General features: G+C 35.6%; 2 protein-coding genes and 1 long non-coding RNA gene across 5 annotated transcripts in view; 2 read left to right on the forward strand and 1 right to left on the reverse strand.

Annotated features, from left to right (window-relative positions):
* The window catches only part of LOC127849599 (GTPase IMAP family member 7-like), a 97,977-nt gene that overhangs the window by 50,008 nt on the left and 20,330 nt on the right, over window positions 1–27,639 (reverse strand). Inside the window, exon 1 of one of the 2 annotated variants that reach the window (XM_052382327.1) lies at window positions 11,884–12,051. The exons of the other annotated variant lie outside the window; for it this stretch is intronic. The gene's annotated coding sequence lies outside the window, so the exon portion shown is untranslated. Of the gene's footprint in view, window positions 1–11,883; window positions 12,052–27,639 lie in introns of those variants that run through there. 2 annotated transcript variants of the gene reach the window in all.
* LOC127849605 (uncharacterized) lies at window positions 13,180–13,698 on the forward strand. Its single transcript, XR_008034949.1, has 2 exons — window positions 13,180–13,380; window positions 13,526–13,698. It is a non-coding gene; the product is annotated as an uncharacterized LOC127849605 (long non-coding RNA).
* Window positions 19,824–27,639, forward strand: part of LOC127849597 (GTPase IMAP family member 9-like) — a 66,540-nt gene continuing 58,724 nt past the window's right edge. Inside the window, exons 1-3 of one of the 2 annotated variants that reach the window (XM_052382322.1) lie at window positions 19,824–19,993; window positions 20,444–20,546; window positions 22,242–22,333. In XM_052382322.1, the coding sequence (XP_052238282.1) occupies window positions 22,243–22,333 (91 nt within the window). In that variant the 5' untranslated portion in view covers window positions 19,824–19,993; window positions 20,444–20,546; window position 22,242. The remainder of the gene's footprint in view (window positions 19,994–20,443; window positions 20,547–22,241; window positions 22,334–27,639) is intronic. The other variant, XM_052382321.1, reaches the window with a different exon arrangement.

Genomic DNA, 27,639 nt, shown 5'->3' on the forward strand with positions numbered 1-27,639 from the left:
GGAATATATCAAAATGAGTATGATTAGCTTGTTTTGTTTATAGTTGTATTTCAATGGTACATTGAGTGATTCATTATAGCAGTATATTATAAACAATATAGAGACTTTCTCAAACTTTTAATCTTGCAAAGCTTAGTCTAAGTGTTATTAAAACATGTGTTGAACATAAGTACATCGTAAACGTAACAAACTAAACTAGTCTTATATGTGGACCTCATCAAACTGAGGCTGTGCACTGCTACTGGTAGCAATTTGATTATCATCAACTGGTAACAATTAAAAATCTGTGAGCCAAGTTTCTTTAAAAGTTTTGGTGCGTTTACTTAGATCATATTTTTTTTTATCATAATCTTGCTTAGTTTTTTTGGGAGGTGGACTGCTCAAAGCTTCGGGTTTCTGCTCCGTTGTTGAAGATTAAAAAAAAAAGTTCCATTTTTACCATTAAAGTCGTCTTAAATAACTAGGTAGACCGTGTTTTCATTATCTTAGTTTCATACTTTTTATTTCCGTCTGATTTTAAAAATAAAGAAACTAGTCTGTACATTGTCTAACAGTCGGGCCGAATGTTGAAAATGCGGCATGCTCCCGGTCTCTTATAGAATAAGGGAGATCACTGCGCAGGAGAGTGCCCGTATGTTAGCTTGATTGCTCCGCAAATAGCACTGACAATGTTATCGCGTGTCAACATCCGGTTTTGTAAAACTTAATTACGGCTTTAATACAATGTATTTTTGTGTATACCTGGACCCGACTTTAAAAAAAAACTTGTTGTCCACGGACAACTTAATTGAAAAAAATCAGTTGCCCAGATAAGCAAACGTACGACTCGGGCAACTCGGACATTTGATTTCGCCACCCCTGCAGTTGTGAACAGTTATGTCCTTTTTAACTTTAATTGGCACTAATTGACATATGTGATAAATCTGCAAACTGTTAATTTGACGACGTCACGTAAAAGAAAACAATCGTTGATGTACAGTTTGAATTCCATGCTTGATTTAAAAAGTACTATTACCCAAACACTTATCAAGAAAACAACATATTGTATTACCTAGCATATCTCAATCAAATATCTCAGATAACAGATAAACAATAGAGAATGTCGGCAATGTTGACATGAAAGGACCGATTTCGGATTAAAAATGTAAAAATAATCGTTGGTACTTGAATTCATGGTTCAGCGGAACAACGAAATCCACGAAAATTCATACCACTCGAAATTTAATGGTTTTACAGTAAGCAGCATTGTTGAACAAATCATGGTTGTCAACACAACATGTTACTGTACACAATATACACTGTCTTAAAATGCCTTAAAGTATTTATACTAATGACATGTGTCAATCTCACCAGGTAATATAATTACAGGTGGGTTTTTCACCTGTACAGGTGTGTCTTTCCATAAGATATGTCAGTATCACTGGGCTACAAATTCACCAGTGTGTGGAAGTCTGTGAAACACATGTTTTTAGTGTTGCAGCACAAATACTTATCACACTTGCTGCACTTGATTGTTGTTTTGCACCTCTTGAAAGGATTTTCACTATAGGTAGCTTCCGGATTCTTCCTCTTGTACCTGTTGTGCCTCTCGTTGCACACAACGCACACATGGTCTTTTCCTTCACCGATTACTGGCAGGTGGGAGATGTTGTCCAGGCGAAGAATATTTTCTGAGTTTTCTGACCGACTTTGCCCAGCGGATCTCTTTCGCAGTCGTGAAGTTCCCACAAGCGCATGTGCCAGATCCAACTTAAAGGACATCATGTCACGTTTCCTTTTTCCTGGAGCCTTCTGGTCTCTGATTGTTCCTTCTATGATGTATGCATTGTAAACTGAAAGTTCCAACAATATGCGCTCAATTTTACAATACCACCGCATGCTTTTTTTGGATTTGTTAAGCCTTATCATTTGGTCGTTGCGGTCGACACCACCCATGTATCTTCCATATTCCTCGACACACGGAGTTGATGTTAGACGCTGTATCGTCCCATCTTTATTTTTAGATGGTCGCTTTAGCGACCGTCTAAAGTGCTTAGTGTGAAATTCAGGTCGATACGGCCTAGGTATGATTAACCCAATACCCGCTTGCGTATCCGCGCAAGAAAGAGTTGTATAATTTATGCAAGAGGTTTGAGTTCTCCAATTATGTGTATACACAAATGGAAACATTATATTAATATCGTGTTACATTCAATATTTTCGAACGGTGTTTTATAGAAAAGAATCAATAAACAATGATCGTATTGTATGTGTCGCGGAGGAGATTGTTTATGAATGATTAAAATAGTCCACTTTCTGCTGCGTGTGCGTGACGTAGTATTTTCGCTCAGGTCATTCATAAATCTGAGGCTGGCGATAAACAAAGGGGAGTCCGTGTGAGAATAACGCAATAGTATAAGGTTACGCTTGTTTTTATTCACAGGTCTCAATTAATAATACGTTGACCACGAGTTCAAAAATTATTACAGGGATACGATAGACAACATAAAAAATGTTTCATTATCGCTATAACTGTTTAAAAAACATTTAAATATTACAATAATATTCTCTAAAAAATGTAGTCTTGCTGTTTTGAAATAAGGTTTGGAATTTTGTTTTCTAAATAACTTAATACAAAACAAAAGTTTAATTTTAGTGTTTTTTACTTGTTAGTCGCATATTTACCGCATTATAATGTGTGTTATAATAGGCAAACCATACATTAGTAAAATTAGAAGGAATGGGTCAATTAGGTGCTGCTTTCCCTTACTTCAGTTAGAGGTCAATTATTTACGTAATAGCAATCACAAGGCTCCGGCTTCAAAGGAATTGCGGAGCGTTCTTACATAATAAAAGTCGTAGTCGCATGGTATTTGCGTTTTGCGTCCTATTTGGTCATGTGGTTCTTTTTCGCGGGTGTTTTGGCATTCATGATATGAGGCTATTAATAGATGCGCCTGTCGATAAACAAAGGAAAGTTTACGGGTTATAACAACGCAATAGGTTACGCTCTCGCATACAACGCAATGACGTAGTACAGGTCGTAAATTGAGAGATTCGGGAAAAAGTTGACGCTTATTTATATTCTCAATTTATAAAACGTTGAACATAAGTTCAACAATAACTTCAGCGACACGATAGACAAAAAAAAGTTTCATAATTGCTAAACCCGAATATAACAAACAATTTATAATAATAATGCGAATGCAATAGTAGAAGGTTAGTAGAAGGTTAAGCTTGTTTATATTCACAGTTCTCAATACATAGACAGTTGGATATGAGTTCATCAATTACTACAGGCATACTATAGGCAACCTCGAAAATGCTTTTTAATCGCTAAAACCGAAAACAACTTAATATATTATATTAAATATATTTATAACAATAAATGTCTTTTAAAAATGTAGTCGGCGTATACGTTTTTCACTTGTAAGCTGCATATTCACCGCATGAAATGTGTGTTAGCATTGTCAAACCACACATTAGTGTGAGTAAATAAAAATATACTACGGGAGAGCACTTCATATGTGTCCTCATATGCCTTGTTATGAGTATATTTCTTCACTATCTCACAATATCGTATGTTTATATTAGATTTAAACGCAGTTTTCTTTCGACACATTTAAATCACATGTCAATAGCGCCGTCATGCGAAAATGGGTCTTATGCGTTTCGGCAAGCGTTTGTTAAACCCAACATGTGCTTTTGCGCAGTCAGGCCATAGGCGATGCTGTTTGCTTTAAAATCACTCAATATGCATATGGAATAAGACCCATTTTCGCATGACGAGGGTCATTACAAATCTCATTGCGAATTGAAAATGCCACATTTAAGAACAATGCTTTTTGATACAAAATTGAATTGAAAATAGCAAACTTGTTACTAATGGCAGCCTATCCACACATTAAGGAATGATTTCCAGACGTGCTGACCAAGTACGGCAAACATTTTGGTATGATAATTAAACGATTTTCTCTTATCGTGACACTTTACTATTTCGCTAATGATTGTTTTCTCATCTTGGAGGCGCATTAGTGCTCTATACCTATGTTTATGTTAGCGTTGTTGACACCGTGTGAACTGCTCGGGTAACAAGTAAAGCATAAACAGCAATGTTAATATACTTTTATTCCTCCATATACAAGATACGGAGATTATTGTATATTTTGAATTTGTATATGGTGTCAAAAATCAAAAGTTTTGTACACGGAACTTTCATTATGAATTTATATTCTTGGTGAGATAGTCATTTGATATTTGAAAAAAATATTCCTTTAATATGATGGTGACTGCAAATTTTCTTTATATTAAGTTATCATTACCATTTTCATCATACTTTCTATGCTTTCAGAACTTCCAAAAAGCATGTTGTTTTTATTTTGTCTTAGTTATTTCTATGAAATAATAAGGATGATAAAAAGTGCACACAAAACTCGACCCGTGCGCTATGACACACACTTTATAAAGTTGAATGGCGTGTGTTCATTTCAAACTTGCGATTGATTTTCAAAAATGAATTGCTTGTTAAATTATGCAATAGCGAACATCTTCAGTGCCTTCAGCGCTTTGATTTCTTGAGGTAGTTAGCTGATCCAGTTCTGGCATGTGGGCAGTAGACAGAAAGTACACCATTTTATTGTCTTTCCATGAGGTAGCTACTAAACTTCCACACTGCATCCAGTCAAAGTGGCCCCGTGGTAGCTGTCGTGCCTCGGCTTTTGTCTTCACCAGTTCCTGTGGATAACCGTACCTATTGGTCCTCACTGTCCCGCAGGTGTAGATTTCCTTGGAGGCCAGGAAGTGGGCAAGTTTAGGACTGGTGTATAAGTTGTCGGTATAAATGGTGTAACCCTTCCCAGCCAGGTCCTTGGTTAGGTCGATGACCACCTGTTCGCTCAGTCCAAACACCTGGTTGATCTGTAAACAAACCAATCAAAATGTGTAGAATAAAATAAAATTACTGTGTTGTTTCCTGTAATAAAATACCAGTAATATTTATAATGGTTCTTCAAGTTATACTGAAAGAAACAATGTGCGACTCCTTTGGTATGTATTTTTTATATATTTGTTTTTTAATTATGTGTGTACATACATTTGTGTTGTACACAATAAATTGGATATAACTATTGTTTAAACTTGTTGTTTTCAAACAATAAAATAAATAGCAATAACTATAATTTAAATAAAACAATTTTATTATCGAAGCAATTTAAATGAAAGTTTCAATTTTAAAACTAATATTGCGTAGTTACCTGAGTAGCCCGTTTGCCAACGTAAACATCAAAGTTCCAACAGACGGCTGAAATGTAGTCGGCAGCCATCCACATCTTGACGCCAAATTTTACAGGCTTGTCCTTCATATATTGCTTGATACCAAGACGTCCTTTGAATGGCACTATGGACTCGTCTACACTCATCTGTTCATGGGGCACATATTCAGACTTGAATTTCTTTCTCAGAGTGTCTAGCATGTATCGGACCTTGAACAGTTTGTCTGTATGGTGGTTAGTTTCATATGTGAAGTGAAGGTAGCGCTTGATCTGGAAGAATCGCTCTTTTGTGATCACTTCTGGAATTTTTTACCCAAGCATGAAATGAGTGTCTGTACTGTCCTTAAAATACATTTCATCTCTGTCAAACTTCACTATATCCATCATCAACATAACACCATAGAACACCTTAATGTCAGTGATAGTAACATCTGTCCATGGAGTTTTTTGCTCTTCCGGATTAACTGCACGTTTTCTCTGGGCATTTAGGTTTGTACAGTCTGTTATGTGTTGAAATATTTCATTTGAGTAGAACACTTGGAAAAGTTCTAAGGGGGAGGCAGAAGTGTCATATATTCTGACAGGGCCTGGAACTTCCTCAAACTTCTTTATGCAGCATACACTCAGGTGTTTCATAATTCCCAAAAAAGTCGACGTCACCTGTATCGTTATATGGATTGTTTTCAAAATTTTGCAAAACACTATTCAATCGTTGTCTGTCGTTTTCATCTAAATGATGCAAGACAAAATCACCTATTTGATCAATAAATTCGTCATCCGTCCACTCATCCGAAGAAATTTCATCGTCCGCCATTGTTATAACCAGTGTGTTGTTTTTATTCTCAATTATCTGCTGTGGCAGGCTATGGAGTTGAAAGAGTTAAACCTATTTATTGTAGCTCAATTGCATGATTTGCATCAAAAGCCTTTGGCTTATTGATATGCTTTCGAATCTGTTTCCTAGGACTAGAACCAGTACTTAGTGTCTTTGGTGGAGATGGAAGGAACACCTCAGTAATCAAACCCGTGACTTCCTGATCGCTAAGTGGACACCATATCCACTACACATGGTAACATTTTTTTTAAGCATTGACCTGGTGTCCAAGTTTTAAGATGAATATGACCCAGATTCAAAATTGGCTTAGGTATTGTCAAAATAAACATTCTGACAAAGTTTCATTAAGCTTGAGTTATTAATGTTGTCCCTAGAGTTTTTACTTAACCTTGTGACAAAGTTTCTAGACACTGGTGACCAACATTGAAACTTAGCCTAAATATGGTTAATATGGCCACAATAACCATTCTGACCAAGTTCATAAACATTGAGTTATAAATGTGGCATCTGGAGTGGTAATAAGGTTATTCTAAGATTTGACATGGCAACCTAATTTCTCGACACATATCAACCAGATTCAAACTAGGCCTAGATATTCAAGATAAACATACTGCCTAAGTGTCATCAAGATTGAGTCCAAAATGTGGCCTCTGGAGTGGTAACAAGGTTTTGTAAGATTTGACATATTTACCTAGCTTTTTGAATTCACATAACACAGATTGGATCTCAGTCTAGATATTGTCAAGATAAATATTCAGTCCATGTTGTATCCAGACATAGTCATAAATGTTGCAACTAGAGCGCTCACACAGTATTTTTATATGTTTTGACCAGGTGATCTAGTTTTATATGTGTATGACTTCGATTGAAATTCAGCCCAACTATCCCAAAGATATACATCCAGACAAAGTAAATCACGAATGAATAAAAAAAGGATGCCTTGAGAGTGGTAACAAGCTTTTTCTTAGATTTGCTATAGTGACCTAGTGTGTTTGTTTACCCATGTGACACATATTCAAAATCAGCCTAGAACATATCAAGATCAACATTCTGACCAATTTTGATCGAGATTGAATCATAAATATGTTCTAAAGGTTTTCCTAACATTTGCCCTGGTGACCTAGATTTTGAACAAACATTAGCCAGATTATTATCTGACCTAGATATTGTCAAGATAAACAATGTTACAACGTTTCTTAAAGATTTAGTCAGAAATGATACCTCTAGTGTGGTAACATGGTTTTCCTAACATTTGATCTCAAACTCAGGCCATAACACATCAAGATAAACATTTTGAACATGTTTATCAAGATTGAGTCATAAATGTGGTCTCTAGAGGGCTAACATTATTGTTTTTTTACCATTTGACCTGGTGACCTAGTTGTTTTACCCATGTGCTTCTGATTCAAACTTGGCCTAGATTTTGTAACATTTATCAATCTAGCCATTTTTTATGTCTTATACAATGTCTTTGATGTTTATCAACATTCTAATTGGCCTCTAAATATCTATTACCTGTACACCGGAAGTTTATTTTAGAGGGGTTCCACTGTGTTTAACATGTCTGGCCAGCCAATAACAATCTTACAGGTAGAAACAGAAGATTGATACAAAAAAATTAACTGCATCATAAAGACCACTTGTGATAAGACTTGCACAGGCCAAACACATTTGTTTCATAATAAAATTATTAAAAAAACACATAGATCCATATAAATGTTGGAAGAGTATTTTAATGTTACAATACAATTACTTCACAAAAAATTATATCTTACTCAAATTAAGACAAATGTTTACACACTTTACAACAAATAGTTTGACTTTGTCATTGGATAGTAGAATTATTTTATAATGGCCGTATTATGAGTGAACAGATGAACAGTATCACAAAATCAAATTTATGTTCAGTTTATACACTGTGCATATCTTAAATTAAGTCTGTCCAGAGTTTACACTACGTGTAGCGCGATTTCTGCCATCCACCCCACTCCCACCGATGACAATTTTTCGTGAGCGTGGCAAATCATCGCGATCTGAAGGTGTTTCCATCATGATAGATCGCGTCGACAGTGGCTGAACACCGCGGGCGTTATCGGGAAATCGATCTCACGGTGGACCACCATGATCGCGGTGGACCACCGCGGCCTCGGTGGTTCGCAGTGAAATACAGGTAAATGTGAATGAACATGTATATTTCGATATATAGCAGACAGTATATTTTTGCAAAGTTCTAGAATGTTTTGTTACATTTGTATGTACATTTGTATGCATTGTAACTTGATTGTTAACAATCGTTATTATTTTCTATTGTTTACCCTCGTTCCAGAATCATTTGACATGTCGTACATCGAGCTGGATGTACATGTACTTTATGTTTTGTTTCTAAGTTTCTGCATGAAGATTTACGTGTTGTTTATTTAAATTGTTGTATATGAATTGAAAACACCAAAAATAAACAACGGTTGCGATAGACAGCTATAAACTGTTAGATGCCCATAATATCACTTTAATAACACCTCTAAACAATTTACAAATATCAAAGACAATTGAGCTGAACAGAATTAACAGGTCAAAAGAGTTAGTTAAAATGTGGATACTGACTAATTATCTGCAACTCATCTTGTTACCAGTTGTTTATAAAAAATATATACTATATTTGATATTTTACAGAGCGGAACTGTCTTTTTATTAAGATCGGATTTAGTGTTTGTGTGTCGTATGAATAGATATTGTTGCAGGAAATTAAAATGATCTGTTGTCAAACGAAAGTACGGTTGACATTAAATGCATTATTTTTCTCTTTCCGCGATATTGTGTTAGTATGTTGATGCTCCATTAACAAATATAAGTGTATTTGAAGTGAAAACACCAAAAAAAAACCAGTGCTCTAGCTGATGCCAAACATTAACGACAATGGCGATTATTTTATTAACTGGCTATTATTTCTTAAGATTCACAAGAAAAAATGGCGATTATTATATCCGAAGACATAAACAAAAGTTTGCCTCTACAAGTTTTCCGGAGAGTGCAAAACACGTGCAAATCGGGGCCATCAAGCAGGAAAAATCGGTATTGAGATTACTGTGTACACACTCGACCCTGTGTATTGTCATACACGCCTCAATTAACTTGTGCGACATCGTGGCCTAGAGCGTTTTTTATAAATCAGTGTCTCTCAATCAGTGTCCGGCAGAAGTGATAAATTTCGGAAAATTTCTTTAATCTCCCCGTGCTTTACCAATTATCGGTAACTGTTAGATCTCCATTATTTTTTTGGCAATTATTATTTAATCATCATTGTTGAAAATCGCCACGAATATTGTTGGCTGGTTTTGTTTTTCACGCTGTTTGTTTTCTGCAATTAGATTGCGTTGAACATTGCTTGATGAAATAAGTATTTAATCGCTATCAACTAATTATCCCCGTAATTACTGCTATTTGTCGTCAAAATTTACAAATACGTTTCGATTTTTATTCCGAATTTGCAAATTTTGTTAACAAAAGTTTACCCGTCTTCGCTTGTTTTAATCAATTACAAGCGTGAATCGATTTAAAATTAAAACTGGTGCATCCAATGTATTACTTTAAGCGCGGCCGATCACCCTCACCATTACCCAAACAAAATATATGTACATGTATACAATATATAATTTGAAAACACCACAATACACGGAGATGGTACTTTTTATTACAATGTCCGTCAGGCATTATTTATATTGACGTTTTTGTACTTGACCGTAGTCGACCCCAAAATTAAAATCTCTATATTGTTCGTTTTCAACCGATTTCAACCAGATTTTCAGTGATATCTTCAATAAAAACACAATTTCTTACGATTCTGTAACTGTCCATATATATAGCTATGACCGGGGACTTTAAATAGGGTGCTGTTTGTCCGGGTTTACAAATTTACAGGGTGCGGACTGTCCGCGTATGCAAAAAAACACTGGGTGCCGATTGTCCGGGTGCCGTTTGTCCTACAATCGCCAGAGACAGATGTCAACTTAATTGTGCTTTTAAAGCCTCTATAACGCTCAAAATCAATGGAAATTGTTAAATATTTTGTAAAATAACACATAAACAATCAGTGTTTCTAATAACAATAGCCAAATTATTATGTATTAAATATCACAATGCATGTGTACATGTACATATATTAAGATTACTTCGTTCATGTTTGTTAAAATATGTATCGAAATCAGTTGGCGAGTGACCATTCGTATACATATTCTTTACAATATAAATTAAAAAAATATTGTGATAAATACATGTACATGTTGTGTTTTACTTTTGGTCGTATCTAAAATAAAAGAGTAAAACAGTTTTTAAAAAGCTAAATGTGAAATTATGACTCGTTAAATTCAACGCAATTTCTTAACAACACTTCTTATCGATACTTTATAAATTTGATATACATTGTATTTGCTCAATGCTCAACATTATTGTAACACAATAAGTAAATCAATATTTACCATAACATTACTATTTCTTTTTTTTACGTTATTTTACATACAGTGTATGTTTCAAAATGAACTTGTTATTGAACAAAGAACAGGTATACAAATAGTCACTCACCAACCTGACAACTGATCTTTTCGCATGACTATGATATTAAACAAGGGCTGTTTGTAAAACATGCATGCCCCCCATATGGGCTGTCGGTTGTAGTGGCAGCCATTGTGTGAATACGATTTTTGTCACTGTGACCTTGACCTTTGACCGAGTGACCTGACAATCAATAGGGGTCATCTGCGAGTCACGATCAATGTACCTATGAAGTGTCATGATCCTAGGCAAAACCGTTCTTGAGTTATCATCCGAAAATCATTTTACTATTTCGGGTCACCGTGACCTTGACCTTTGACCTTGTGACCTCAAAATCAAAAGGGGTCATCTGCAAGTCATGATCAATCTACCTATGAAGTTTCATGATCCTAGGTGTATGCGTTCTGGAGTTATCATCCGAAAACCATTTTACTATTTCGGGTCACCGTGACCTTGACCTTTGACCTAGTGACCTCAAAATCAATAGGGGTCATCTGCGAGTTATGATCAATCTACCCATGAAGTTTCATGATCCTAGGCGTATGCATTCTTGAGTTATCATCCGGAAACCATTTTACTATTACGGGTCACCATGACCTTGACCTTTGACCTAGTGACCTCAAAATCCATAGGGGTCATCTGCAAGTCATGATCAATCTACCCATGAAGTTTCATGATCCTAGGCGTATGCGTTCTTGAGTAATCATTCAAAAACCATTTTACTTTTTCGGGTCACCATGACCTTGATCTTTGACCTAGTGACCTCAAAATCAATAGGGGTCATCTGCGAGTCATGATCAATGTACCTATGAAGTTTCATGATCCTAGGCCCAAGCGTTCTTGAGTTATCGTCTGACAACCACCTGGTGGACGGACCGACAGACCGACCGACCGACAGACCGACCGACAGACCGACATGAGCAAAGCAATATACCCCCTCTTCTTCGAAGGGGGGCATAAATATCGCGGAATTTAATACTTACTGCAGATGTCTCGAATTTGTACATGTACATTTATTGGATCCAATACATGTAACATAAGAAACAGGAAATCACAAAAAATAGTCTGATATCAAATTACATGAACATGTAACATGTATGTATGTTATTGTTGGCGAGCTATATATGTACACAAACGAGCAAGGGTTTTCAAAAGGTTAACAAAAAACCAATCTTTAATTAAGAACAACAAGGGAAACTTCATACAGAAACAATTAAAACAAAACCTGAAGCATGAAACGCAAACTATACTCACGCTCGATGTAAGACATGTCAATGATTCTGTAAAGAGGGCAAACACGATAGAAAAGAGTTGAACATTCGGTGATTTTATTATGAAGTGCATGTAATACATGTACATACAAAGTTTAAAAAAACAACATTATACGATCTGCAATGTGAATGAACATGTACATTTCGATATTGCAGACCATACATTTGTATAATGTTGTTGTTGCACATGTATTTCACCGCGAACCACCTAGACCGTGGTGGTCCACGGCGAACGCGGTGGTCCATCCTGAGATCAATTTCCCGATGAGGCCAAGACTGACACGGCAAATCGCCACAGCGAAATCACCTTGTTCAACAGTGTATCGTGGTGAGATAGTAATTGTCCACTCTGGGCTGAATCATGGTGATGCTATGTGGATGGCAGAAATCGCGCTAGACGTAGTGTAGTTGTCAAAATTATCTTCTGAGCAGCACAGATTGAATCAATGAGAACGATTTCTACCTGTCTACCTCCATAAATTTTCTACCCAAGAAACAAGGCGAGGTTTGCTTTTCTTGAATACAATTTAAAATTATTATCGCATGTTTGACAATTTTCAATCATGAATACAAATTCATTCAGAATAACTTCAAAAACAAGAGTTCCGCAGTCGGAGATGACCGCATTGAAGCCTGATTTTTGATTTAAATGACAGGAAAGTACCTTTCGTGTTTTTGTCAATGCAATACTTAAATTACTGAAATATTGTTCAAAGGTCAAAATGAAATGTAAGTACTTTTCAAGGCATGAGCAAACCTTGTGTTATGTTTTGAATGCATGCATATACATGAACAACAATAACATTTAAGGTCACAAATATGAACTTGAATTGACAATTAGGAAAGTTTGATCTCAATTTTTTTATACCATGAAATAAGAATTTTAACATTTTTACATTCAAGGTCACGGTGACCTTGACCTTAAAATGACCAGTGGTCATCTACTAGTTCTGGCCAACCTTCATATCAAGTTTGAAGACTCTAGGTCTAAGCATACCAAAGTATTAACAACTTTAACATATTTACATCCAAGAGCAGTGGTGATCTTCTAGTACTGGCCAACCTTCATGTCAAGTTTGAAGACTCTAGGTACAAGCATACCAAAGTTATAACATGGAATAAGAACTTTAACATTTTTACCTACCAAAGTTATAAGAACTTTAACATTTTTACATTCAAGGTCACAGTGACCTTGACCTTAGAATGAATGACCTTGAAATGACCAGTGGTCATCTAAGTGTGCTTGCAAACCTTCATGTCAAGTTTGAAGACTCTATGTCCAAGCATACCAAAGTTATAACAATTTTAACATTTTAACATTTAAGGTCACAGTGACCTTGACCTTCAAATGAATGACATTGAAATGACCAGTAGTCATCTTCTAGTACTGGCCAATCTTTATTTCAAGTTTGAAGACTCTAGGTACAAGCATACCAAAGTTATAACATGAAATAAGAACTTTAACATTTTTACATTCAAGGTCACAGTGACCTTGACCTTCAAATGAATGACCTTAAAATGTCCAGTGGTTACTTACTAGTTCTGGCCAACCTTCATGTCAAGTTTCAAGACTCTAGGTCCAAGCATACCAAAGTTATAACAACTTTAACATTTTTACATTCAAGGTCACAGTGACCTTGACCTTCAAATGAATGACCTTGAAATGTCCAGTGGTTACTTACTAGTTCTGGCCAACCTTCATGTCAAGTTTCAAGACTCTAGGTCCAAGCATACCAAAGTTATAACAACTTTAACATTTTTATATTGAAGGTCACAGTGACCTTCACCTTCAAATGAATGACCTTGAAATGACCAGTGGTCATCTGTTAATCCTGGCCAACCTTCATGTCAAGTTTGAAGACTCTAGGTCCAAGCATACCAAAGTTATACCATGAAATAAGAACTTTAACATTTTTACATTCAAGGTCACAGTGACCTTGACCTTCAAATGAATGACCTTGAAATGACCAGTGGTTACTAACTAGTTATGGCCAACCTTCATGTCAAGTTTCAAGACTCTAGGTCCAAGCATACCAAAGTTATAACAACTTTAACATTTTTTATATTGAAGGTCACAGTGACCTTGACCTTCAAATGAATGACCTTGAAATGACCAGTGGTCATCTGTTAATCCTGGCCAACCTTCATGTCAAGTTTGAAGACTCTAGGTCCAAGCATACCAAAGTTATACCATGAAATAAGAACTTTAACATTTTCGAGCACGCCGCCCGCCCGCCCGCCCGCCCCCCCCGCCCGCCCGACAACATCAATCTATAAGCCGAGATTTTTTCGAAAAAAATCCGGCTAACAATGAGATGTCTCAACTTACTAATGTTGTTTCTTTCTTTAAATTATTGATCAAGATTTGAAATTGAAACATATGGATATTTTAAAGACTGATTACATAATTACATAAAGACCACTTTGCAGTAGCCTTCTATTTCTATTCAATATTTAATGTCTATAAAGAAACTACAACTCCTTCTCAAACATGCTTACAACACTACGTCTAGCGCGATTGCGCGATTTCTGCCATCCACATCGCATCACCGTGATTCAGCCCAGAGTGGACAATTACTATCTCACCACGATACACCGTTAAACACGGTGATTTCGTCGTGGCAAATTGTGGTGTCAGTCTTGGCGTTTTCAGGAAATTGATCTCACCGTGGACCACCATGATCGCAGTGGACCACCGCGGCCTCAGTGGTTCGCGGTGAAATACAGGTAAATGTGAATGAACATGTAAATTTCGATATTGCAGACCGTATAATTTTTTCAAAGTTCTATAATGTTTTGTTACATTTGTTACATTTGTATGTACATTTGTATACATTGTAACTTGATTGTTAACAATCGTCATTATTTTCTATTGTTTACCCTCGTTCCGGATGATTTACTTGTTGTTTATTTAAAGAATTGTTTGTTTTTGTTAAAATTTCGGAAATGCTTTCTTGTTTGTGCATTATAGCACGTATTAACAATCAAGTTACAATGTATACAAATGAACATACAAATGTAACAAAACATTCTAGAACTTTGCAAAAATTATACGGTCTGCAATATCGAAATATATATGTTCATTCACATTTACCTGTACTTCACCACGAACCACCGAGGCTGCTGTGGTCCACCGCGATCATGGTGGTCCACCGTGAGATCGATTTCCCGATAACGCCCCGCGGTGTTCAGCCACTGTCGACGCGATCTATTATGATGGAAACACCTTCCGATCGCGTCGATTTTCCATGCTCACGAAGAATTGTCCACGGTGGGAGTGGGGTGGATGGCAGAAATCGCGCTAGACGTAGTGTACCCTACATGTACAGCTGAGTCAGCTGTGTTCATAGAAAAATAACTCCAGTGACTAGAAAGAACAAAACCTGTGTTTGTGGTTGGATTTTCTTGCCTTTCATACATTTTGCAAGGCTGGTATCACTTTAAAGATAAATCCATCATCCTCCAATAATTGCAGTAAATAATATACGTCTTGCAACTTCTAAGAAAGTAAAATTCCTCCAAACATAAGCACGCTTGGAAAACTGAGTTTTGGAAGTGAAAATTCAACAAAAGCCCCGTACTTAAATAAATGCACCCCAAACGTTCATCTTTCAACATAATCCCTGATGAAATGTTGCTGACAAACGAAGGATGCAGGAAATAATCATAAAAAGTATGTGTGCATTCGCTAAATCACTTTTCAACCGGAAGAGAAAAGTAACTCTTTAGAAATAAGCACTACTTTTGAATTGACCACAGAGAGATACAAAATGATTTAATGTAATGTAACCTTGTGGAACACCTTCTGCACTTTGAAGCTGGACAACAGCTATATGCCTGAAAACATCATGACATAATTATGGTCCATTAAGTTACCAGCCTAAGACAAAGGTTGATGTCCAAATCCCACAAATGTCATCTATTTTGCCCAAATCAATGACACGGAACAATATTCAAATATGATCTATGATTAAACAAGAGATGTGTTTGTCAGAAACACAAGGACCCCTACTGCGCTGCTTTGATACATGTTTTTTACCTTTGACCTTGAAGGATGACCTTGACCTTTCACCACTCAAAATGTGCAGCTCCATGAGATACACATGCATGCCAAATATCAAGTTGCTATGTGAAGGGACATAGAAGTTATGAGCATTTTTCTAAACCTAAATTCGAAACCTAAATGCTAAGTACTGTGATGGAAGGACAGATCACTATATGCCCTCCTTCGGGGGCATTCAAATCAGCTAAATCTTTGAAAGTGTATAAGAAAACAGTCCTGAAAGAAATTGTTTAAGACAAACTTCAAAGGCTCAAAATTTCATCAAATATCAATTGTCTGGACAATTCTCAGCATAATGATCTGAAAGTCATGCAGGTACACTCATACACCAAAAATCAGGTAAGACCCTAAAAGCATTTGGGACATAACTTGCATAAAACACTTGCTCAATTAACTGTTTTACTCCACCTCCGTTCTCTGCAAAAGATTCGAAAGGCGGAGCTATGCATGTGCTGTTACTTAATTGGACGATAGCCATTTAGTAAACAAACAACCAATTGGTTCAGCACATTGATTGCTAGACAAATAAAGCCAATTTTGTCGGCGAGAAAGGTGTTGCTTTATGGCTTCAGACAGGAAGCGGCTGTCCTTTGGTGACATCAAACTGTAAATTCACGCAGGGTGCAAATTTTTGCAAGACTTGTACTGATGCCATTGACTGTTTGTTTACAATTTCATAAAAAAAACATTTGCTTACATTTAACATAGGATAAAATTCTCAAAATAAAGCAAAAGTTAAGTTGAAAATGTGATTATATTAATTTGTGTCAGTTAAAATACAACCTTTTGCGTTGTGAATCAACAAGTTTTCATGACAACAACAACTTTTACAACCATTACCATTGAGATGATCAGCTAAAGAATGCCCATGAACATTTGGCATCTGACTCTTTAAACTTGTGAATTTTCTCGAATACATTAGTATACTAAAAGGTATCATGTTGTAACATTAATGGATATATTGATCTTTTATTTTGAATAGTAAGCAAGTTATTGATTTATTTCTGAGTATTTTTATTTTGTTGAAATATGTACCAAGCATTCAATTCATGCTGATTATCAATGGAATTTTACCCTGTTTTTTACACAATCGTCTTTCAGCGACTTTCTATGTTATACGAAGTGCTATACCATACATCGACCAAACAATGTTCCTTGTCTGAAAACCAAATGATCAGAATATAAATGCAAAAAAGCTGAAGAACTCTTCTCTGGCACATGGCTTTTGTTGTTCTCTGGTATAAAAGTTCCATATGTTATCAAAGTCTGCACATACCGCATGTTAGTTCCAGCAGTGGAATCCTGACCAAATGTTAATGCATTGAATTTCAACCGGCAAGGTATCAGGGTCAGTTTGCAGTCAGTAAAAGGAGTGTTATATAATACAAGAAACCTTCAAGGAGGCGGGTGATGCTTCCCAAAGGTTTTTTTTTTACACAATATTGAACTATATATTCAGATAAAAGAAAACGTCTTAAGGGCACAGTAGTTGGGGGGACAAGAATTTTTTATAGAAAATTTCAAAGGGCCATAACTCTGTGAACAAGAGGGCCATGATGGCCCAGTATCGCTCCACTGTTATTTTTATGTGAAAAAAACGTGCAATGCGCATGGGTTGAAATGTACTCAAGCATGTGATTTCTCTTTCTATCCCTCGTCCCACTGGGGGCTTAAAGTTGGAAGGGTGAGCATTTTTATATATGGAAAACGTTACTACGGTGTTAACTAAACAGACTAAAAAGCCCGGGAATTGTCGCACAGGTCCTTTGCTTATAACTGGGTACATTTATCTCTCCAAAAGATATTGTCATTCTTTCTATTTCACATATTTTTAGATGCTGAAGATCAAATTTACGCATTTGATTTGAAACAGATTCACAAGACCCATAGGAATCAAAATGCCTTAACCCTTTACCAAACGACACATTTTGGACTGTCCCAATTTGAAAGAGATTGCAAACGACAATTAAATTGTAATGGACCATGAAGGAAATGATCAGGTAGGGTAGAAATAATTGTGATAAAAGGAGAAATTGCCCATCTTGAGCAATTTCTCCTTTTATCACAATTATTTATAAAGTCGTCAGCTACAAACCCGTAAAATCCTGTTAGTGTTTGGTAAAGGGTTAATAATCTCTGGTTTGTTCCTTCTTAGTGCCTTTCACACATTTATATCAAATACAATAATAGCATCTTTCTTTGTAAACAATCATCTCAAAATATAATTAACAACCCACACATCCCTAAGACCAACAGGCCTGAGAATATTATGATCATCTAAAGATTATTTCTTTATATTTATAAATGTATTTAATTAAGTAATACATTTGACTTCTAAGATCAATTCATAACTTATATTAAGAAAATTATAAAATGGTCAGAAATATATATGATCGTTGAGCAATTGACAATCATAATATTATCCACAATTCATGAGTCACGATTCACAAATGGAACAATGAATCATTAGCAATTAAAAAGCAGCATATACGATAGTTAAGAACATTGCACTTCATTAATTCCAACACCTTCTCTTGGATACAAAGTTTGAGTTTACCATGCAGTATCATATATTGACTTTTCTTGAAATAATTATGTTCATGGAAGTTGTGTTTTTAAAATCAATAAGATATTATTAAACTGGTTTAAACACTACAAAAAAGACATGAAATTAACATGTCATCCGAAATATTTTTATCCGGATATATGGTCACTTTCGACATATTTAAATAAAACCCGACTTTTTTTCAGTTTATAAGAAAAACATGCATAACACATGTTCTTACTTCAATTCTTTTGTAAGCAGTCACCATCTGATCTAAAATGGCACTAAATGACAGGGTTTTATCTCATGTTTACAAGAATATGTTGTTGTTGTTGGTCACAGCCACACGGCCGCAGTAATCTCCCCTGGTAAATGCCATATGTTCAGTTTTGTGACCCCTGGGGCAGGCTCAAATTTGAGCCCAGGCGAATAATTTGAACAAATTTGGTAGAGGACTATTAGATGTTAATACCCTTACGAAAATTTAGGCCCTGCGGCAACTATTAGCGGCTAGGTTGCCGCAATGCTGCGGGCCGCTACTAGTTGCCGCTTTGTAGCCGCTCGGTAGTATTTCGTATGCAAATGAGCTTTCTGGCTACTAGTTGTGGCTCGGTTGCCACTACTAGTTCTGGCTATGTTGCCGCTGATAGTTCTGACTCTGCTCTGGCTACTAGTTGCGGCTCAGTTGCCGCTACTAGTTGCCGCATTGTAGCCGCAAGGTAGTATTTCGTATGCAAATGAGCTTTCTGGCTACTAGTTGCGGCTCGGTTGCCGCTACTAGTTCTGGCTATGTTGCCGCTGATAGTTCTGACTCTGCTTTGGCTACTAGTTGCGGCTCGGTTTCTCTTGTTTAAAACGAGACTAAAAAAAGGGGTGTTAAATTGATTAATTTTTACCCTGTCATAATGTGATCAGATCAACAACAACAAAAAATACCAGTACTGTCAGTATAGTTCATTGTGTACATTTTATTGTTTATATTTTATAATCTCATTAAAAAAAGTTTTTTATTGATGGTCTGTTTAGTTTGCTTTCTCTTCCTGCATACATTTTTTTACAGAAAATTTTCTGTACAGAATTTTATATTAAACAGATTTTATTCTGCACAGAATTCTATTCTCACATTTTGGTTCTCCCAGATTTAATTCTGCCCAGATTTGTTTCTGCCTCGAAAAAAAAGCTGCTTAATTTAAATAATTCGTAAAATCTGTACAGAATTCGTTCTTTGTTTATATTGAAAAAATCTATAAATAGAAATCTGGTTCAACTGATTTCAAATGGACACCAAATATTTTCTGCACAGATACTATACAGATTTTGTGTATTTTATTCTGCACATAATCTGGTTGCAGTCTGCCCAAACTTTTTCGTAGAGGCGAGATAAGATAAAAAAAGTGGTATGTCATCATGTGAGTGTTCACTTTATCGATTATAGTGTACATCAAAACAGCCTGGACATATGAAGGCAGCGTTTTGACAGATCAGGTAAGATATTTGATGTTTTCATTTAAGTTTTTTTCTTTTTGGTTTATAAGAAAAATCATGGTTGAGAATGAAGTGAATTTAAATTGATTTTCCACCAAATCCAACACATTTTCTTTTTATTTCATGCTTACAAATGATTATTGTTGTATTTTTGCTGAAATAATGACATCATTTCACAGTAAATTAGTGAAATTTATCAATAATTTTCACAGTTAATTTTCTCTGTTTGAAACAGTGAATTTTCAGTTTTAATTCACTGATATTTCTCTATAAACCACCAGAAAGCATATAATAAACTTAAATATTTCATTTTGAGTACATTATTTTTTCAAACTTTTAAAAAGTACAAATATTTCCAAGACAAAAAAAAAGATATAAAATATATTAAAACCTTTAATGTATGGTGAAAACTAAGTTAGCAAATATTTTGTTGTATATCCTGCAAAAAAGGCTGTGCAGTGCTCCAGCAAGGCCTAAACAGAGAGGGGTAGCACCCTGCTGTCACAAGGTCACGTGCTGTCCCCCTTGGACCTATACCATGCCCTTGTTTGATGTAATCATATTATAATGACAGAAGTTTTATGTAAAGTTTCAATAAAATAATCAAATTTTCACACTGAAACTAGTTTTGATTAATTTAGAAAGAATGTTTTAATGAAAATACATGTTATATGAAATATAAACATAATAAGGGCTGTTTGTAAAACATGCATGCCCCCCATATGGGCTGTCAGTTGTAGTGGCAGAAATTGTGTAAATACATTTTTTGTCACTGTGACCTTGACCTTTGACCTAGTGACCTGAAAATCAATAGGGGGCATCTGCCAGTCATGATCAATGTACCTATGAAATTTCATGATCCTAGGCCTAAGCATTCTTGAGTTATCATCCGGAAAAAAATTACTGTTTCGAGTCACTTTGACCTTGACCTTTGACCTAGTGACCTGAAAATCATTAGGGGTCATCTGCCAGTCATGATCAATGTTCCTATGAAGTTTCATGATCCTAGGTGTAAGCATTCTTGAGTTATCATCCGGAAACCATTTTACTATTTCGAGTCACTGTGTCCTTGACCTTTGATCTAGTGACCTGAAAATCAATAGGGGTCATGTGCCAGTCATGATCAATGTACCTATGAAGTTTCATGATCCTAGGCCTAAGCATTCTTGAGTTATCATCCGGAAACCATTTTACTATTTCGAGACAATGTGACCTTGACCTTTGACCTAGTGACCTGAAAATCAATAGGGGTCATCTGCCAGTCATAATCAATGTACCTATGAAGTTTCATGATCCTAGGCCTATGCTTTCTTGAGCTATCATCCGGAAACCATCTGGTGGACGGACGGACCGACCGACCGACAGACGGACCGACCAACAGACCAACATGTGCAAAACAATATACCTCCTCTTCTTCGAAGGGGGGCATAAACATGTTCGAAAGTGTGAGTTTGGGACGTACTTTAGGGGGGGGGTCCAAGATTTTGTGACAGTTTGTGACAGGGGGGGGAGGGGGGGTAAACATGGTCAAAAAAAGCGTGACATACTTTATGGACGGCCCCAAATTTACTGCTTGCATAAACTTTGACTGGGAATCCCTGGTATTTTTTTGATCCATGAATCTAGGTATGTTTGGTACCCATTTGAGCATAACCTGATATTACCTTTATCTGGACTGATATACAAGATGGGCCCCATAAACATGTCTTCTCTAGCTGGGTCTCTATGGATCTCAACAACCTTATCCATATGTGAATTAAAAACCATATCCATCCCAAACATCCAAATCAATATGGATCAAAACTAGAAAGCACATAGTATAGGGTAAACCAAAAGCATCCATAAAGGTTCCAAATGACCTAAACCCTTTGGATGAACACACGAAGATTCATATGGGTCATGTCAACAAGCCCATTTGGGTCATAAATAGCAAACTTAGAGAGCCTTCATCTACATCTCTTGTTTGATCATTTTATGACATATTAGCCCATATCAGGCCCAGCGATGTCTAAACGGAGTATGCATCATATCAATTGTATTAAAGCTGACAGAAATCTGCTGCTCTTTACAATGTAACCAATTAAAAAATTAATTTGCAATAGTCTATTAGAGATAGATAAGTTAAATATAAACACACTGTTCTTGTCAGTTAACAAATTACAACAAATATATAAACCTGGATATTGTAACTTAAGCTCCATGTATTTATATGCATGTGCACATATTTTTTGTTTGTTTTCATTTCTAGAATGAACTGCAAAAATTGTAAAGAGGCACTTCCAGAGAAAGCAAAATTCTGCTTAGAATGCGGACTTAAAGTTGAAGGAAACATAAGAAAAGGTATGTGACCATTCAAAGAATTATAAGATTTATTTAAAAACTGCTCACATTCAATTGAAAATACCAACCTTTTCAATTATGCAAAATCTTCTAAATGCAATTATAAACCAAAAATTGTATAAGGTTAGAAAATACATATACTGTAATGCTTTTAAGTATAGAAACAAATACTGAAATTGGTATATGAATATTCAATTAATAAAGTTTACTTTTATGTATGGAGGTATTTAATAGAAACTACAGACTTAAGTCGCATGAGTTGCAACGGCAAGCAAACTCAAATGGACGGATGTTTGAAGGTGAGGGTTTAAGAAAAGTTATTAGATCTCTTAGCCACAGTTGGTGGGAATAAAGTGGTTGTTTTCACTCTATAACTCTATAATGAATATTATGATATAGCCAGTGTTAATGTAATTTCTCAGCCAATAGCTACTAGCGGATGACTCAAATCAAGTTTACATGTAAATACAGATTCAACACTATACCAAATTGCTGTCTGCTCAAACACATGTTTCTGTTTAAAAACACTCTAATGTTATCAGCAAATCACTGGCAGATAAACCCAGCCCACTAGTTAATGTAGGTTAACATTTTATCACCGCAAAATCAAGCAAGTGAGATCCGGCTTTTAACAATAGGTATAAATTAAAATCAATTTATAACATATTTATATGTATTGTTAAATAGAAATAACATAAGTAATTATACTTTTTATTGGCAATGAGCCTTTGTTTTCCTTACACACTCTGCAAGTGACTGCTTGAGGTAATGATCTAGCAAAACTATATACCAATGGATCAACCATCTAAAAATCAGTCACCTGAGAACAACAGTCATCTGTCTACAACAGCCACTTTGGTCATTATTTTCCATAAAGCCTTCTGGCTTTCACATGTATATTTAGCATATCGTTCCGACGTTATTTCTAATCGATCGCGTTTCAAAGCATCAAAAAGAATCAAGTGTAACCTCACTCAAACCAGAAGCGCTCTTCAATTGAAAGTCCTAATTGTTTCGGCGTTCAACAAGGTAGGCACGATTTTTTAGTGCTTCTTTACACACGTGTTTCACTTAGAATATTTTGGGTTCGTATACGAAAAGGGCTCACAAGGACGCTGTCCTTGTTAATAAATAATAATTTATAGGCAAGTCTTATTATATTTGTTTATAATTTGTAAAAATGAGCTCTGTTGAGAACGATGTTCTTGACTTGTTGGATGTAAACGGAGACTCGGAATTTTCCGGTTTCGACTCTGGTGATATCGTAGATACACCATATGTTGCTGCAACGATTACGGTGGCCGCAGTAAATGTTAAAGAGAAACGTGGAAAAAGTCCCGTTAAAGGAAAGAAGAAAGTTAAGTCTGTTGTCAAAAAGACCCCAAAACCAATTAGTACAAAACCTACAAACAAGTCTAAAGTTACCATTATCTTCTATTGATATAAATCAGCTTTCTAAGGAAGATATTGTAAAATTGAGACAGAAACTGGGTATTCCAGATGTTGATCCCCACTATTATGATACATTTGATGAATATTCTTATCAAGAGGTGGATCGGCCAAATGTACATGTGCAAATAAATGCAGAGGATGTTTCAGACACTGAAACTCCAGGACCGTCTAGGTCTAAGAATATTGAAGAAGAACTGTTTGGCTCAGTTACTTCTGAAGATGAAAATTGGCAGCCTCCAAAATTGAGGGCTTTAGAAACAGATAGACCCATTGCTAAATCTTTAGCAAAATTGATTAATGTGGCATGCACTTCTCAGTGCAATATAGAGGACATTACAAAGAAATATAAGATTCCTGAAAAGGTTGATATGGCTGGACCGCCACTAGTTAATCAAGAAATCTGGAAAATATTAGATAAAAGAGTGCACACACAAGACAGAGGTTTGGCTGAAATTTAGAATATTGTTGCCACAGCCATGGTACCGGTTATCAAAATAGCTGAAAATCTGAAATCAGCTGCATTAAATCTGGAAACAAAAATCCTTCTGTCAGACACACTTACATTGCTCGGTCAGGTACAGTACAATATATCAGTAAAGAGGCGCTATAGCATTCGTCCTCATTTGAAAAAGAAATACTTTGGATTGTGCAATATATCAATGCCTATTACAAAGAATCTGTTTGGCGATGACGTGTCCAAGGAAATTAAGTTGTGTGACTCTATGGCATATATTGCTAAGGATTCTCAGTATGGATCCTACAAACCATGGCGGGGTCGTGGAAGCAACAGACCATTTCCTAGAGGATACTCTGTGAATTATAGATACCAGCCATATCCTGTACAGAGAGGAAGTTTCTCAAGACCTTTCAGGGCCAGAGCAGGCCGTGTAGGGGCTACTTCAGCTTACCCAAACGACAAGTAGATTCCTCGGTCGGTAAACTCAAAAATTGTTTTGAAAGTTGGGAAAAACTAACCAATGACCCACGGATACTAGATGTTGAATTTTACAAACAGCCGGTTCAGAAAAAAATTCCTAATAATATTAAATTTAATAATGAACAACTGATTATAATAGATACTGAAATTAAACAATAACTGAAAATTGGTGCCATAAACGTATCCAAATCAGAACCAAATGAATTCATATCAAATATATTCATTGTACCAAAATCTGGCGGTAAATTTAGACCAGTAACTAATCTTAAAGCCTTGAATGAGTTTGTAACATACTGTCGCAAATTTTGAACTTCGATGGTAGTAACTCGAAGTCTAGTCTTGCACAAATATCCTGACTAGAATTTTATAATTCAGTCAAGTTAATACGCTGCCACCAGTCCATAAAGTGGACGAACTCTCTTGTAACTCATTTAACTAGCAGAGCTAGTAGAAATTAAGTAAAGTCATTCGTTTCTACTACTACATTTTATTTACATTATATACACAATTTATTTTCACATTTCCAACTAAAGTCAAGCATTTGATATTTATGATATATACATCTCTCCTATAAATTAATTCCAAGCCCCCTTTTTGAATATAACATCAGGTTTATATAGTAAACCCCATACCTGAAATCTTAGGTTAACCTAATAAACAGTTTAGGTCATGTACCTGAAATTTAAGGTGTACCTGAAATTCAGTTATGTCATAACTCTTAAACTTTAGGTTAACCTAAAGTCCACTTAATCATGAACCTGACCATTCAATACACACTAGTGCCAGATCCCCATTGATAAGCAATTATCCCTTATTGATAAGCAATAATCCAGAACTAACCTGATAATGAGAGTTGTAGGTGTACCTGAGTTTACATAATATATTGTAATCTACCTGAAGAACTCTCACCTTAGATACATGCACATGTTTTATGTAGTAAATATTGATACCAGTATTAATGAATAATACCTCAAAAAGTGAAAATAATCATTATTGCTATAAAAACAATTTAGATGCAAAAAGTAACAAGAAATATCTTTTAAAAAGATATACGGCGTTGATTGTGGTCGATGTTTATGAACGATCAAAAGTTATCTCTATGAGATAAAAGTAGCGGATGCCTTTTTTTCTGCGCAGTTCTTAGCTACATCATAAGCAAATCAATTACGGGGTGTTGCGCCAGATTTCGTGGCTTATTTTGCTTTATGTGATATTATTACTCAGATATCTATATTTACAGAATAGAAAAACACAAGAAACATGAAAATAAACGATTGCATATAGGTCAGCCGGCAATACTCGAATCTTATTTAATTGCATAATTATAGTATAGTGAATTATTGTGCTCATGCTTAATAAACTGGTCTAAATGGATAAATATTTCTAATTATTTTTATCAAAATTGGTCCTTATCATGCAAATGTTAAAACCATATTAAAAATCGATGATTGACATACCACAATAATATCGCCGAATATCTTTATTTAGTATCTTTCTGATCAAAACAGACTTCAAGTGCACAAAGTTTACGAGACGGCGTCTATATAAAGATTTCTGCAACTGACCGCAAACTGACCTTGATACCTTGCGGATTGGAATGCAATGCATTACAGTCAGTACGTTATTGTCAGTAAGACCGGTGTAACACAATGATCGCAACCCCTTCTGCGAACTCCGGTGATGAACTGTATATAAACTCTGACTTTCACACATGGCCGGGAGTTGACCCGAAACCTCGCGGGTTGAAATGCAATGCAAGTAAGTACTAAATATGACAACATAGCTACTAGTATAAACGCTTTTGCGCTGGTAATTCTCTGAAAATAAAAGGTGAACGCACAAACTGTATTTATGTCGAGAATTGATTGTAAAACTGTTCTATCTATTGAGCCTTTTCATTAGAGATAAAATTGTTTCATGCAGTAAAACAGTGTTACAAAGACGCGGATATGTTTCCAATGTTATGGTGTTATACTCAAATCAGCCAATGGAATAAATGAAGTGTATTCATTCGTACCTAGCCGCGGGAAATTTTATTTGAGTATTATTGGACACTTACAAAGGTCAAGTCAGGGTGAAAAGCTGGCTTATTCAGCTAACGCCGAAAAAAATCACTAATAAAGTAGCTAATGTATGATATTTAAAAACTGCAACAATACCATCATTTCAAACAAGAAACATTTAATGTTGTTTTGGATTTATTACAAGAAAATGATTTCATGACATCAGTAGACATGGAACAAGCATATTATTCTGTACCAATTCATAAAGAAAGCCAGAAATATCTTAAATTTTATTGGAACAAAGTGTTGTACTTGTTCACATGCCTTCCATTCGGATTGGCAAGTGCCCCATATATTTTTACAAAAATTTTGAACCAGTGTATTCCTATTTTCGACAGTTAGGCATACGTTGTTCATACTACATTGATGATTCGTTGAATATCCTGAATCAAGCTATTTGTAAGGCTAACACACTAACAGTGATTGACACTTTGCAGAAATTAGGTTATACCATTGACCATTCAAAATCGGTTCTGATCCCTACACACAAGATTGTCTTTTTGGGTTTATTATTTACAGTGTTCAATTCATGGTTTTCCTCACAGAAGAGACGTTACAAAAGATTATTTTGTACACTAGAAATATTTATAGCAAAAATACTATTATTGTAAGAGAATTAGCGTCATTTATTGGATTGATTATAAATGCATTTTATGCAGTTTTTGAGGCACCCCTACATTACAGGACTTTGGAAAGAAACAAAATTCTTGGTTTGAACTCTAGTACAGATTTTAATCAAAAGATGAGTTTATCTGATGAAAGTAAAATGGAGCTTTTGTGGTGGATAGAGAATGTAAGATTAAAAAATGGAAAACGCATTCGTCCTTTTTCTATTCAGTCGAGATGTCGAACTG

This window comes from Dreissena polymorpha, chromosome 11 (assembly GCF_020536995.1).
Source record: "Dreissena polymorpha isolate Duluth1 chromosome 11, UMN_Dpol_1.0, whole genome shotgun sequence".
Lineage (NCBI taxonomy): Eukaryota > Metazoa > Mollusca > Bivalvia > Myida > Dreissenidae > Dreissena > Dreissena polymorpha.